The sequence below is a fragment of the Parasteatoda tepidariorum genome, chromosome 6, assembly GCF_982258835.1.
Source record: "Parasteatoda tepidariorum strain Cologne lab strain chromosome 6, Ptep-v5.0, whole genome shotgun sequence".
Lineage (NCBI taxonomy): Eukaryota > Metazoa > Arthropoda > Arachnida > Araneae > Theridiidae > Parasteatoda > Parasteatoda tepidariorum.
In genome coordinates this window covers 88,125,318-88,139,392 of record NC_141760.1, presented here as the reverse complement: position 1 = coordinate 88,139,392, position 14,075 = coordinate 88,125,318, and the positions used below count along the sequence as shown (strand labels likewise).

At 30.3% G+C, this 14,075-nt stretch overlaps 1 protein-coding gene across 4 annotated transcripts in view; it reads left to right on the top strand.

Moving 5' to 3' along the window:
• The window catches only part of LOC107449276 (uncharacterized), a 110,964-nt gene that overhangs the window by 24,263 nt on the left and 72,626 nt on the right, over positions 1-14,075 (top strand). The window contains exon 2 of one of the 4 annotated variants that reach the window (XM_087166149.1): positions 3-226. The exons of 1 other annotated variant lie outside the window; for it this stretch is intronic. In XM_087166149.1, the coding sequence (XP_087022275.1) occupies positions 27-226 (200 nt within the window). In that variant the 5' untranslated portion in view covers positions 3-26. Of the gene's footprint in view, positions 1-2; positions 227-7,457; positions 7,707-12,316; positions 12,527-14,075 lie in introns of those variants that run through there. 2 more of the 4 variants (XM_021147058.4, XM_087166150.1) reach the window with 2 other exon arrangements.

Below are 14,075 nucleotides of genomic sequence, written 5' to 3'. Positions count from 1 at the left end.
AGATAACCTGTTTGATTTCACCAAATATGACTTCTCAGAAATATGTTCTGTCATGCCTTATTGTTACAGCATTGTATTTCTGTTTGAATACTCAGTCGGCACTGACCCTCAACTTTTCGCCTGAAGCAATGTGTAAATTTTACTGCAATGAGCATGGTGGTCCACCCCCAGATTCAACAGACTGCAAGTGTAAGAAACTCTTGGACACATCTGGGCGTAAAGTACGGTAGGTTTTACGCATATGATAACTCATGATCATACCGCATGTAAATGCGTGATTTAGCATATATTTCATGCATCAATCTTTAACAGTTTTTGTACTAATGTTTGATAGTTTTCTAGTTAAGTTTGGTGGAATTCTGGTTAACGGTTGATGAATTTTCATCTACTCGTTATCCCCTGATTGTTTCGGTAAATTTTGTCAATTTTGATTTTATATAAATGCTGTTTAATGTATACCAATATTTCATAAGAAGTTGCTCAATTTTAAAAATAAATACTAAAACCTTATAACATATTTACTTTTCGTGGTTTATGAAGAAATTCATCACGTTCATTAACAAAAATACACATTTAACCATCTTTAATTGCATTTTAACTATTCATATTAAATTTTTTCCCCTTAACATTTAAAACTATTCTTTGAGCACAAGTCATTGATCATAACTCATTGATCATATCTCATCACTAGTTAACAAAATCATCATCTGGTAACTAGTCATGTAAGTAGAGGATATAGATAATTAAAATAAAGAAACTTAATCTAGAGTGTGAATGGGCAATACTTATGCTAGTATTGAAGGGAATTTATTAGTATTGATATGATAACTCTGTTTAAGAAATCAGATTTAAAAACTTTTCTTCACTTAATTAACATAACGATTTGATTCTTTCTTAATTCACATAGTAAGTTCTAGATATCTAGCAAAAACCTCAAGAAGTAAAAACATAAAGAATCGAAATATTTTCACTGACATGAAGATTTTCGAAACACTAAGCTTTTTGATATTCTCAATTCGGCAAGTTTGATATTCGGCAAGTTTGACCTGACTATATCAAAGAGTCCATATTTTCCTGATTGTGGTTGACAATATATTGTGAAAAAAATGAATTTCGAAATAAATGTATACCTTTTCAGATAAAGTTTATTTTTGTGCTTGATAATCGAATCTTTGATTGAAATTTGCGTGTAGACATGCGCAGAGTATACGCAGTAATGAAGATGCTCTTATTTATCTGATATTTCATTTTAATAAATATTCTGAAACACATTCTATAAATTCGACTCAAAATTCATGTAATAAAAGAAAAACAAAGTTACATTTTATTGAAACTTTTCTTTAAATCCTGAAGTCTTAAATGAAAAATAAAACCAGAGTTGTTTAATTTTTCTGGCACATCATACAGAAACTGGTCTTAATTCAAGACGATTGGAATTTAATTATGTCCCGCTTCTCTCAAAACGACTTTGCAGACAAATGTTGTATACTTTTTAGCAATAATTGATAATTGTTTTATACGTTCCATTCAGATAGGGTTTCTTTTTGAAATCAGCTATAAATACGAGGGCTTTACGCGGAAGTAAAAAGATTGTCTTATAAAATCTCTTACCATTTTTCGTGACGTTTACTCTTCCATGAAAGAGTGTTCAAAGTTGTTGCTGCTTTTGATTTGCATTGCAGTTTTGTTTGGTAAATCTACTTCGATTAAAATTTAAAAATGCAGATTGAACTGCATGCTTCGAAAGGGTAGCTATCCAGACTGTTTTTGCTCTGTTGGATTGATGAACACATCTGGTAAAAAGCAGCGTAAATATTTTTAAGTCAATAATGTAAGGCTCTTTTGTCCGATGAAATGAAGCTTTTTAGCAAATAATGTGTTATTTTTACTGTTGTTGTGAGTTGTGTTGTTGAACTTAATATAACAGTTTTTCACAACTGTTATGTTAAGTTTTATCAATCTGTAGCCAGTGCTTTTTATGCTGATAATAGAAATGAAGTAAAGCTAAAGATTTTTGACAACGAAAAACCTTTATGATCTAACTTTTGATGCTTGAAAAACTTGTTCGTCTCTATGGACTAGATTGCACAGGTTCATCAAAATATGGAAAAATTGAGAACTCTTCATTGTTTTTCATATTATAGTCTAAGTGAAAATCTAACAAAATTTGCGACAGTAAGAAAAGGCTATTTTTTAAAAATATTTGCAATATTTGTTCATTTCTACGTCCAGCGAATTTTTTTAGCTTGATTTCTTTTTTAGCCATTTAAACTGGGACGTTTTAGTCACAATTGGTCAGAGCGAATCGAAATAATGCCTTATGTTTCATGATAAGTTTTTATTTGGGTTGTAATAGCAGCGGGTCTTTAGAGTACCATAGCAACGCAACAAGGAAGCTGAAATTTAGGACATGCTGAAACCAAACAGTTGTCAAACCATCTTTCTAAAAAGAAACTAAGTTTTAAGACTACTTTTGATATTACGATGTAAAAGTTTAATCGTTTCTCAATATTTTCTCTAACTTATTTTCATTATCAACTCTTTTCATATTTATTAGTAATCTTTCCTTGGTTTGTATGTTTAAAATTGCTTAAGCATTAACTTCGATTATGTGCTCGTAGTTTCTAGCTTTAATCGCGCTAAATAGCTTTTATGCTCATATTTGCGAATAATTTGTTTCGCAGAAAACAGGTTTATTATTTAGGGTTTCGTAGCCAAAAAGAATTAGGAATCGCTGGCTACTAATTTACAATCTGCTAATTACGAACTGCTAAATTACAAAGTAAAGCTTTTTGGTGTTCCCATAGAGCCCGAAACAAGATACATTTTAACTTACTCTGAAAGTTTTGACCATACAATTTTTTATCTGTGTGTGCCTAAGTTATTTCTATAAAAGTCAAAAGGAGTCCAATTCTCCTTGTTCCCTATCGCTCACCTACCCCCGAGTATATTTCTGATTGTTTCATGACATGTTCACTCTTCGCTCACTCATCAAATACTAAACTTAATAGTCTAGTAATGTAAACATGTTTAACAGTATGTTTTTACATATACCAAAGCAGTCAGGCATTTTGACAGTACTTGAACAGCAAACTTAAACGTTCTTAATTATTGAAAGCAATGGAACATTCAATACAGTTAAAATAAATTTCTGTTTCATAGAAAAATATACTGGATTTACCAAATTTCAAATTTGTGGCATTTTTGATGTCCGACAAAGAAATATTTTTTTTTATAAAATTTAATGACCTGTCTGTTTAGGTGTATGCGATTTCCGGAAATACATACGATTAAGCCTTATTATATAGCTCTATATTATATAGACTTATTATATAGCTCTATATTATATAGACTTATCATATAGCTCTATATTATATAGGCTTATTATATAGCTATTATAAGAATATGCCAAACGTTTAATTTTCTATAAATTTTTAAAAAAGAGCAATTCCAAAAATAATGCTGTCAAAAACGACGAAATTGAATTTTCTTACATTTTTTCAATTTCCAAAATGGAAAAAAAAAACTTTAAATCACTTATTTATTTGAAAAAAAAAATCAATTTTATAGTATATCTAGAAGTTATCTTTGATTTTTAAAAATAAAATTTCTGGAAGCACGTTATTTGTTTCGAGTTGTCCTAGTGAATTGCCGGTTTACTAACGAAACTTTTCTTTAAAATTATTCAATAGATGGTGTAACCACTTTTTAAAATTGCTTTCATGATTCAGTATATGACAATAATCATTTTGAAAAACAATCTTGAGATAAAACATTACTTTGGAAGATTTCTGAAGTTTCAAAAAATGAATGTTCCTTTATGTTGTCCGGTTTGCAAAGCTTCTTAAAGTTAATTCGTTTAACTTTATAATCGACTTGTCACATACAATGTCTATAATGTCCAAGCTTTAAAAGTTTATAAAAGGTAGTTAAATAAAAATTAATTTTGTAAAATTGGCTCGTCTGTTACCTCTTAATATATTTTTAATTTAACGATGATTTATAAGATTTCCCGCGGGTGGGAAGTTTAATTAAACACGTGGGAGATATACACAAGAATGAACAATCATTAATCATCAACAACGATCAATTTTAATTTAATTTTTAAAAATATTTCATTTTCAAAAAAGTTTCAAAATTAAAAATCTCCCTATTTTGTTTGTTTTCTCTCCATATTAATGCACGAGATACCACCATTGCTGTTAATTTTACGGTATAATATAATTTGCCTCGCACCGTAAAAACTATTAGACTTAAAAACTTGAAATTACGATAGAATTTTAAAAAACTCACAGGGTGTACGATGGGATAAATAGGGTTAATATTCTATAGTTAGTTTGAGAATTATTCATTGTTAAACTTGTAGTAAAGAGCAGTACCTGCCGAGTACTCTGAGTTCTGAAAGTTGTAAGGCAATACCTGAAAAAAAAAAACATTTGATAAAAGGTAATTCTTTCAAGAAATCAAAAACAAAGCTAATTATTAATAACAAAAACAGGAAGTTCCGTAACCACCGTCCTTCATGTAAATTTTTAGAGCTTGTTTAAAAAATGACTTCAAAAACATACGCAGTAAGGGTCTAACATTAATATTTATGTCAGAAAAGACGAAAATGTTAACGAAAGATAGTGAATGACTACTGAATAAGGTGGGGCTGAAAGCATTAAAACTTGTTAGATTATCGGAGTAAACAGAGAAAAGTTGAAAAATGATCATTAGAAAAACATCTGTCTTAAATCAGACAATCAAACTGGTTCCGAGAATGTTTCTCCACGTTTCATTGAGCTTCCTGCCTAGAAGTGTATACTTTTGTTGACTTCATTTTTTCCTGTAGGTTCAGACAATATTTCTTAATTATTTCTAATATAAAATGTAGCATTTTGTAGAATACAGCACTTTCTAATTAGGTTTCGATTAAATTAAAAAGTACAAAGATTGAAATGTTGAAGGTTATAGATAATTTTTGATTTAACTATTTAAGAAATAAAAAAGAAAATAAAATTTTTATTTTTGAAACTATTTTTTTAAAATTAATTAATAAATGCTGTATTCGAATGCTGTGAATATATATATGCACCGAAGAGCCCTTACATTATGACCACCCTCCATCTATAACAATGGGCTCGCCTAGGTTTTCATGGTTTCTCGCCCAGGAACAACGTTTTCATGGGGCACATTAGGACTCATAATCCTCATAGAACAATCCCTGACGTCTGTAAGCTACTTGAACATAGTTGCAGACCAGGTTTCTACCATTCATGGCAACAGTTTTTCTTGCGGGGAATGGTGTTTACCAACAGGATAATGCACCATGCCATAAGGGTCGAATCGTCATGGATTGGTTCGAGGAACATTCCAGTGATTTTCAAGTCATGTCTTGGCCCCAAATTCACCTGACCGTAATCCAACAGAGCATTTGTGGTCCTACTTGGAAAACCAAATTCATGCTGCCACGCTACCCCCTCGCAATGTGAGGGAATTGCAGGACCAGTTGGTGAGCGCTTGGTACTAGATACCTCAGACTACCTATCAGCACCTTGTGGAATCAATGCCACTGCAGGTGCTTGTCATTCCCTCATGTCATTTTTTAGAGTAAAATAAAACACAACTTCATCGAGAAAGTGGATAATTATATGTTGCTTTCTTGTATGAATATAATTGTATGTGATTGACTTCAGAAATTCATTAGGCCTAACTGTTATTTTTAAATTTTATTGAATTCGTCATTCCCTCACTTGTGTATAAAGTGAGGGAATGACGCTGAAGTGAGGGAATGATTCAAGATGAGTATATTATTAAATTTTTTTTTGTTCAATCGTGCCAGCCAATTTTATTTCCCAAACCTGTAAAAACTATTAAATATATAAGACTAAATTATAATAAATATTAGATATACTTAGTGTGTTATCATTTTCAAACTTTAGGTAGATGTAACTTAGATAAAAACATGTATTAAAATAAAATATCATTCCCTCACTATTAGTGTCATTCCCTCACTTTTTAAATAGTGAAAATAATTAATTTACTTATTAATTAATTTGAAAAATAAATTAAAAAATTAATAAATTAATTTATTAAATTAATTAATTTATTTATTAAATTAATTAATTAATTTATTAATTATTATAAATTAATTAATTATAAATAATTATTTAAAAAATTAATTAATTTAAATATTAAGTATAATTTATAGGATATATACTTTCTTTATAATGTCATTACATATTTCTATTAATATAAAAAGTTTCAGAGCTTTTTATTCACTTTACTTTTTTGGGATTTTATGAACTGAAAAATGACAGTTTTCGTGAGAATGACCCATATATATATTGATAATTCTGGTATCGAAACTGAAATACACGGTATTTAAACCATTTATTTGGCATTTTCTTCCGCTCATATATAGTAACGGTATGCCTAAAATTCCCGTTTTCAAAATTACAATTCTTACCACATAATTACTAAAGAAGATGGTACCCTAATCTGTTTGTCTTGACCATACTTTTTTTCTCAGAGCGAAGCAACAAAATTTATAAAACATTAAAAAATCCTTTTTTTTTGCAGAAATATAGATTATGTTATCATGAAGGTATGTTTCAACAAACACTTTATTTAAAAAAGAGTATAATAAGAAATGTGTCTTCTTAATGGCTAATTTTACAAAAAGGAAAAAAAAAACATATCGATAACAAAGCATTATAGTAAGCTTTTTCTAAATTAGCTATGCTAGACGTTTGATGCGAAAGGTGCAAAAATAATTCTTACCGAATCATAATTTTAATTTATAAAAAGGGGTTTTATGTATCAAAATTCAGCACTTTCAAACATGATAAAAAGTCATAAAGCTGAAGGTATAATTAGGTTTTACCCTTTGAGTTAGACATTATGCAATTCTATTTTTGTTATTAACAACAAAAATTTTTTTTTAAAAAAAGTATAAGTTATAGTATTGAAAATTGTAAAACTCATAGAGAAAGAGAGCGACGAATGTAGTATTGTGATTTCTGTTACTTTTTGAGAAGCAGTTAAAGAAAACTGACGATAAATTTAAAAAGCTCAAATAGTAAAGCTCAATCCATAAACTTAAAAAAATTAGATAGTAAAAATAATCATGAAAAGGTAGTTAAAAAAAAATTATGCGCTAAGGCAGGCTTTTATAATTGTGGAAAATGAATAGCCGATTAAGTATACGAAACAAAAAAAATGCTTAATTGCAAGCATAATTCTTCATAAGTATCTAAATTAATTGCTTTATGTCTTGAGAGTAGTAAATATTTTTCACTAATTAACTGAATGATCATTTTTACCTTAGGGATTATCTTATTAAATGAGCTATGACATATTTATTGTTGTCTTTCAATTAGTAACTGAATCAAATTAGCAATATTTTTGCTTATACATATACCCATAGGGTTTACTTCCGAAATAAAAAGCTGTTGTCTTCTTTAACTCCATGCTTGTAGAGTCTTTTGCTCCTTGTTAACCTGTTCGATTTCACCAAATATGCCTTCTCATAAATTTGTTCTGTCATGCCTTACTGCTATTGCATTGTGTTTCTGTTTGAATATTCAGTCTGCACTGACCCACAGCTTTTCGCCTAATGCTTTGTGTGGCATACACTGCAGTGAGTTTGGTCGCCCACCCCCAGAATTAACAGACTGCAAGTGTAGCAAGAGACTCATGGACACATCTGGGCGTAAAAGAAGGTAGGTTTTGCGTTCCTTATAGCTCAAGATCATACCGCATGTATATACGCGATTTTTTTGCGTGATCCTAGTTAAGTTTTGTGGAATTCTCGTTGACCGAAACGGTTGACGAACTTGACACTACACGTTATCCGCTGATTGTTTCGATAAATAAATTTAAAAATTGAAATTTTTGAGTTTGAATAAATGCTGTTAATGTATAGAAATATTACGTAAGGAGTTGCTCAATTTAAAACAGTTATTACATTAAAGATTGAGGAATTTCTGGTTAAGTATTGTAGAATACTGGTTAATGCTTTATGAATTTTTGTCTACGTGTAATCCTCTGATTGTTTCGATAAGTAAATTTAAAATTTCACTTTTGAATTTGTATAAATTCTGTTTAATGTATATCAACATTACATAAGAAGTTCCTCAATTTTAAAAATAAATACTATAACTTTTACTTTTCGCGATTTATGAAGATCAAGACTCATCAACAAAAATATATATTTAACCATCTTTAATGACATATTAATTGTTCATAATGAATTATTTTCTCTGTTCTTTGAGCATAACTCACTGATCATAGCTCATTCATTATATCCCATCACTAGTTAACAGAATCATCATCTGTAAGTGATGAAAGTAGAGTATATAGTTAGTTAAAATAAAGCAATATAATCTATAGTAAATACACAAGTGGGCGACCTTTGTGCTAAAATACAAAACTAGGGCAAACAACGTTAAAGAGCACCAAGTATTTTTGTATTTAAATATTATTGTATTAAGATTGTATTTAAATATTTTGTATTTAAATATTAATTATATAGATATTTTTGTGCTCTTTAACGTTGTTTGCCTTAGTTTTATAATCTATTGTGCTAATGGGGAATACTTTTGCCAGTATGGAATGGAATTTATTAGTATTGATGAAAACTCAATTTAAGAAATCAAATTTAAAAAATTTTATTCTCTAAGTTAAAACAGCGTTTTGATTATTTTTTAATTCACTTAGTAAGTCTGGCAAAAACCTCAAAAAGTAAAAACATAAGGAACAGAAATATTTTCAATAATATGAAGATTTTCGAAACATTAAATTTTTGAACATTCTCCTGACCTGACTAAACAAAAGGGTCCATATTTTCCAGATTGCGGTTTTTACTATATTGTGAAAAATTTAAATCTCGAAAAAAATTCACGTATTTTCAGATAAAATAAATTTTTGTGATTGATAATCGATTCTTTGTTTGATGTTTGTTTGTTTCCAGACATGCGCAAAGCTTACACAGTAATAGAAGATGCTCTAATTTATCTATTACTTTATTTTCCCAATATTCTGTAACACATTCCGTAAGTTTGGTGTTAACTCCATATAATAAAAATAAAGTTAAATTTTAAGAAAGCTTTTCGTCAAATCCTGAAATTTTAAATGAAAAATAAAACCAGAGTCGTTTAATTTTTCTGGAACATCCACCAGAAACTGGTCGTAATTCAAGACGATTGGAATTTAATTATGTCCCGCCTTTCTCAAAATGACTTTGCTGACAAATGTCGTATCCTCTTTAGTAATAAGCGCTAATTATTTTAAACATTCCATTCAGATAGGGTTTCTTTTCGAGACCAGCTATAAATACGAGGGTTTTACGCTGAAATAAAAAGATTGTCTTTTAAAAACACTTACCATTTTTCGTGACGTTTATTTCAATCGTCAAACATTAGATTTTAAAAGGTTTTCGGTTTCAAAAATCTTCAGCTTTACTTAATTTGCTATTATCATCATAAATGTTACTGGTTACTGATTTATAAAAACTTAACATAACAGTTGAGTACAACTGTTATGTTAAGTGCAAGAACACAAATCACAACAGCAATAAAAATAACACATTATTTTCTAAAGAGCTTAATTTCATCGAACAAAAGAGCAATAACTGATTTAAACATACTTATACCGTTTTCGTGACCATTTTTCGTGACGTTTATTCTTCTACGAAAATGTGTTCAAAGTTGTTAATGCTTTTGATTTGCATTGCAGTTTTGTTTGGTAAATCTACTTGTATTGAAATTGCGAAATGCAGATTGGACTGCATGCTTTATAAGGGTCGCTATCCAGGCTGTTTTTGCCCTGTTTTATTGATTACCACATCTGGTAGAAAACGGTATAAGTATGTTTAAATCAGTTATTGTTCTTTTGTTCGATGAAATTAAGCTCTTTAGAAAATAATGTGTTATTTTTATTGCTGTTGTGATTTGTGTTGTTGAACTTCACATAACAGGTACAAGTTATGTTAAGTTTATCAATATGTAACCAGAGCCATTTATGATGATAATAGCAAATAAAGTAAAGTTAAAGATTTTTGAAACCGAAAACCTTTTGAAATCTAATGTTTGACGGTCCCGTAGGGGACTGATCGTTAAGACACGGTTCTCAGCAGATCACCGAAGTCAAGCATCACTGGCTGCGGCCAGCGTGCGGGTGGGTGACCATTTGGATCAGTCTGTGAAGAGACCGAGGATGTGCGGTATTGGTCCTCGTTAAACTGCTCTACCGGGAAGTGCTCGACTTCGCGTGCAGGTCGTCGGGCTACCTAAGCGGGGGTGCCATCCCCTCTGCAGAGGATCAAAATTATTATGGCATGTCTTCGGATCATCCTCAGGGATGTTTCCCAGACCGTCGCCAATAGCCCATTGTGCAGCTCTAGTGCTACGTAAACGAATTACAACAACAACTAATGTTTGACGATTGAAATATTTTTTCGTTTCCATGGACTAGATTGTATAGGGTCATCGAAATATGGAAAAAAATGTTATTTATTTTAATATTTATAGTATTTGTCCATTAATAAGTCCCGCGAAATTTTTTCAGCCTGATTCCTCTTTTAGGCATTCAAACTATGGCTTTTGTTCACAATCGGTCAGAACGAATCGAAATGATGCCTTATGTTTTATGCTAAGTGTTCAGTTGGGTTGGAATAACAGAGGGGTATCAAAAGTGCTCCGTGGAAATCTAGGGTACCATGGAAGCGCAACAAGGAAGCGGAAATTTAGGACACGCTGAAACCAGGCAGCTGACCATCTGCTATAAACCATAGCAGGTGGTCAGTTGCTATGGGGATCAGAAATCCGAATTGTCGGAAAAAGTTTTATTAAGAGAAAATACGTTTTTGTGTCTGATTCGTTTGGTTTAGAGAAATTTAAAGAAAATAATGATTTAATGTGATTTTTTAAAAAAACATTGACTATTTATCTTATTTATATAGAATATATTTATATATTTATTTACATTGAAAATAACCGTACCTCTTAAATATATATGCTTACAAAAAAAAAATTAAAAACTATTTTTAATTTTTTTTTCCTCAAAAGAAATTTTTAAGAAATACATTTGTATTTTACTGTAGATATATGAATTTTATTACAAAGATTAGGAAAATTGTGTATTTTGTTATAAAGATTAGTAAAATTGAAACAAAACGAAACCACGCGAAATCAAAAGTAAAAGCTCTTTTAGGGTTAAATTGCTTTCGCAATTGAAATTTGCCGCTAGATTTCCATTAGAATTAAGATAAAATTATACCGATTTCCATTTAAAACTAATTTAGAAAACATATTAAAATGAACTTGGCCGCAAACAAATATTGAATTATAGTAATTAAATTTAACATTTTTAAAGAAGCAGTTTGAAGAAATCGAAAGATATTATTAGAGAGCTGTTAAAATATTTATTTATAAATCAAATATAAAGAACACAATTAAGCTGTAATATCAATTATCAATTTTGAAAAAAGAAAAAAAAACTGCAAAACATAAAAAATGAAATTTGTAGTTTGAAACTTGAAATTAATATCAAGCAGCACTTTTTTTATTGGAAAAAAAAGCAACAAAAGCAAGTAATTGGAAAAGAAAATATCAAATTCATACAGCCAAATTATTTATTTTAAATTATTATTTTTTAAAAAAAACTTCGAATTTCATCTAAGAGTGGTTATTTACAGACCAAATCCCTCATTCATTAGTTTACAAATTTAAATGAAAATTGCTTATTGCGCTTTAAAAAACTATCGCATTTTTTATCAGATTCAAAGGCAAATATCATTTTTTCCGATAGATTTTCTCATAGGCATCTTCTATATACATATTGTAGTACGGCACTACGGCCTATTTTTCATCGCAAACATTTTAGAGTGAGAAAATATCAAAGCGAAATATCCGTTATGTGATGTTGATGTAATATAGTATACGTATGTTGTCTACTAGTCTATGCGATTATTTTCCGCATTTTTGTAATTAATTTTCGGTAATTTATCTCTTTTACTTTGAATTATTATGAGCAGATGATGGCAATTTGCTTCGTATTTTATGAACAATATCTTTCTGTTCTAAAATAAATTCTGATTACTTGCTGGAGGAAAAGTTTCATCATAAAGAAAGCTTTACACAATTAGAAATTAAATATACATAAAAGAAAAAGACGGAAATATGAAATAGTTATGTTTCCCTACAGTAATCCTGCCAAATGACTATGTTATATTTATTGTTCAATAATTTTTAGTTCTTTTTTTTATCTGCATATCCCATGAGACTAGACCATTGAAATAAAAAGATAGGTCTATCACTTTGGCCGTTATTGAAAACTTTGCACCAAAGATGAATCCTTCCCAAATTTTGAAGTTTACTTGCATCGTAGTTTTATTTTTAATTTCTATTGCTACTGATTCGACAAAGGCGGACAGCTGTGCATTGACTTGTTCTTTATACAAACGTGCACACGTGTACCGTAACAAGGATGGTGTCGAAATATATTGCCCTTGTGACGGGATTTTTCATTACGGCAAACGAAGGTGAGATACTTATTTTAAATTATTTTTAATGTCGATAAAATAGCGCCGACAATCTAACACACTACGCAGCAATATTTAGTGAATGGGATATTTTCTCGCGGATTTTTTTTGCCCACATCATATTATTTTAATGAATGTTTCTGTCAGAAAAATTACTCTTGCGAAATTTTGTATACGTGAGATTCCGGTTATATGATTTCTTCACGAGAGAATTTATCTCATATAAAATTTCATAAGTGGTAGATATTTTGTGGATAGATTATTTTAATGAATGTTTCTGTCAGAAAAATTACTCTTGCGAAATTTTGTATACGTGAGATTCCGGTTACATGATTTCTTCACGAGAGAATTTATCTCATAAAAAATTTCATAAGTGGTAGATATTTTGTGGATAGATTATTTTAATGAATTTTTCTGTCAGAAAAATTACTCTTGCAAAATTTTGTATACGTGAGATTCCGGTTATATGATTTCTTCACGTGAGAATTTATCTCATATAAAATTTCATAAGTGGTAGATATTTTGTGGATAACGTTTATGCATTATCTATATTTCTGCATAATATGCGGCTTATGACTTAATTATGGGTTCGTCATATTTAAGCGATTTTTTTTCTCCATGCGAAACTTTTTTGATGAAAGAACTTTTTATAATGGTAAATTCCAGAACGGCGATGGCTCAGGGGATAGAGCGTTCGCCTTACAATGAGGTGAACCGGGGTTTGATTCCGGCGATGGCTGGTCGATACGAATTCCGCATCCGGCTTGCACCGACCACAGTGCTGACGTGAAATATCCTCAGTGGTAGACGGATCATGGGTTACAGTCCCCTTGCAGTCGGGTTAACCGTGGGAGGTTCTCGTGGTCTTCTTCTCCATATAACGCAAATGCGGGTTAGTTCCATCAAGAAGTCCTCCACAAAGGCAAATTTCTCCCAATACTTGATCCAGGGGTTCCCTTGTCTTCTGGCCAATGCCTTGAACATTAGTAGTCGTAAACCCAAAAATTGGGTCGGCTGTTCAACGACGGTTAAAAAATAAAAATAAAATGGTTGATTCCAAGCGTGGTGGATGATTTCTAGGTAGTTTTTAAATTCGTAATCTTTACTGTTCGCGCGCATTATACGGTATACGGAGCACAAAGAAAAAAATGGGTACTCTCAATAACTTTTGATCTAATTATCGAATTTTCACGTTCTGGTAGTTTACTTTAAAGCTTCAAAGGCCTTATAAATATGCTAATTAATTTGTGCAGGTGCTAGTTTAAAATGCGAAATCAGACGAAAAATGAAGTAAAAGTTCATATAATTTACAATTCAATCTCCTACTGACTATTATTAAATAAATAATAAATAATTATTATATTTTTTTCCCTGGAATTATCTTAGGATAAATAAAATTTGTAATTGTGTATAATTTTTTTTTGTTTCGTTAAAAGAGTTCTCGAGATATAGAAAAATACTCAAGAAGTAAAACTCACATTAAGGGGTCCAAAATTTCAATTGGATCATATTTTCCAAATTGCGGCTATCTCCCATGACGAATCGAAAG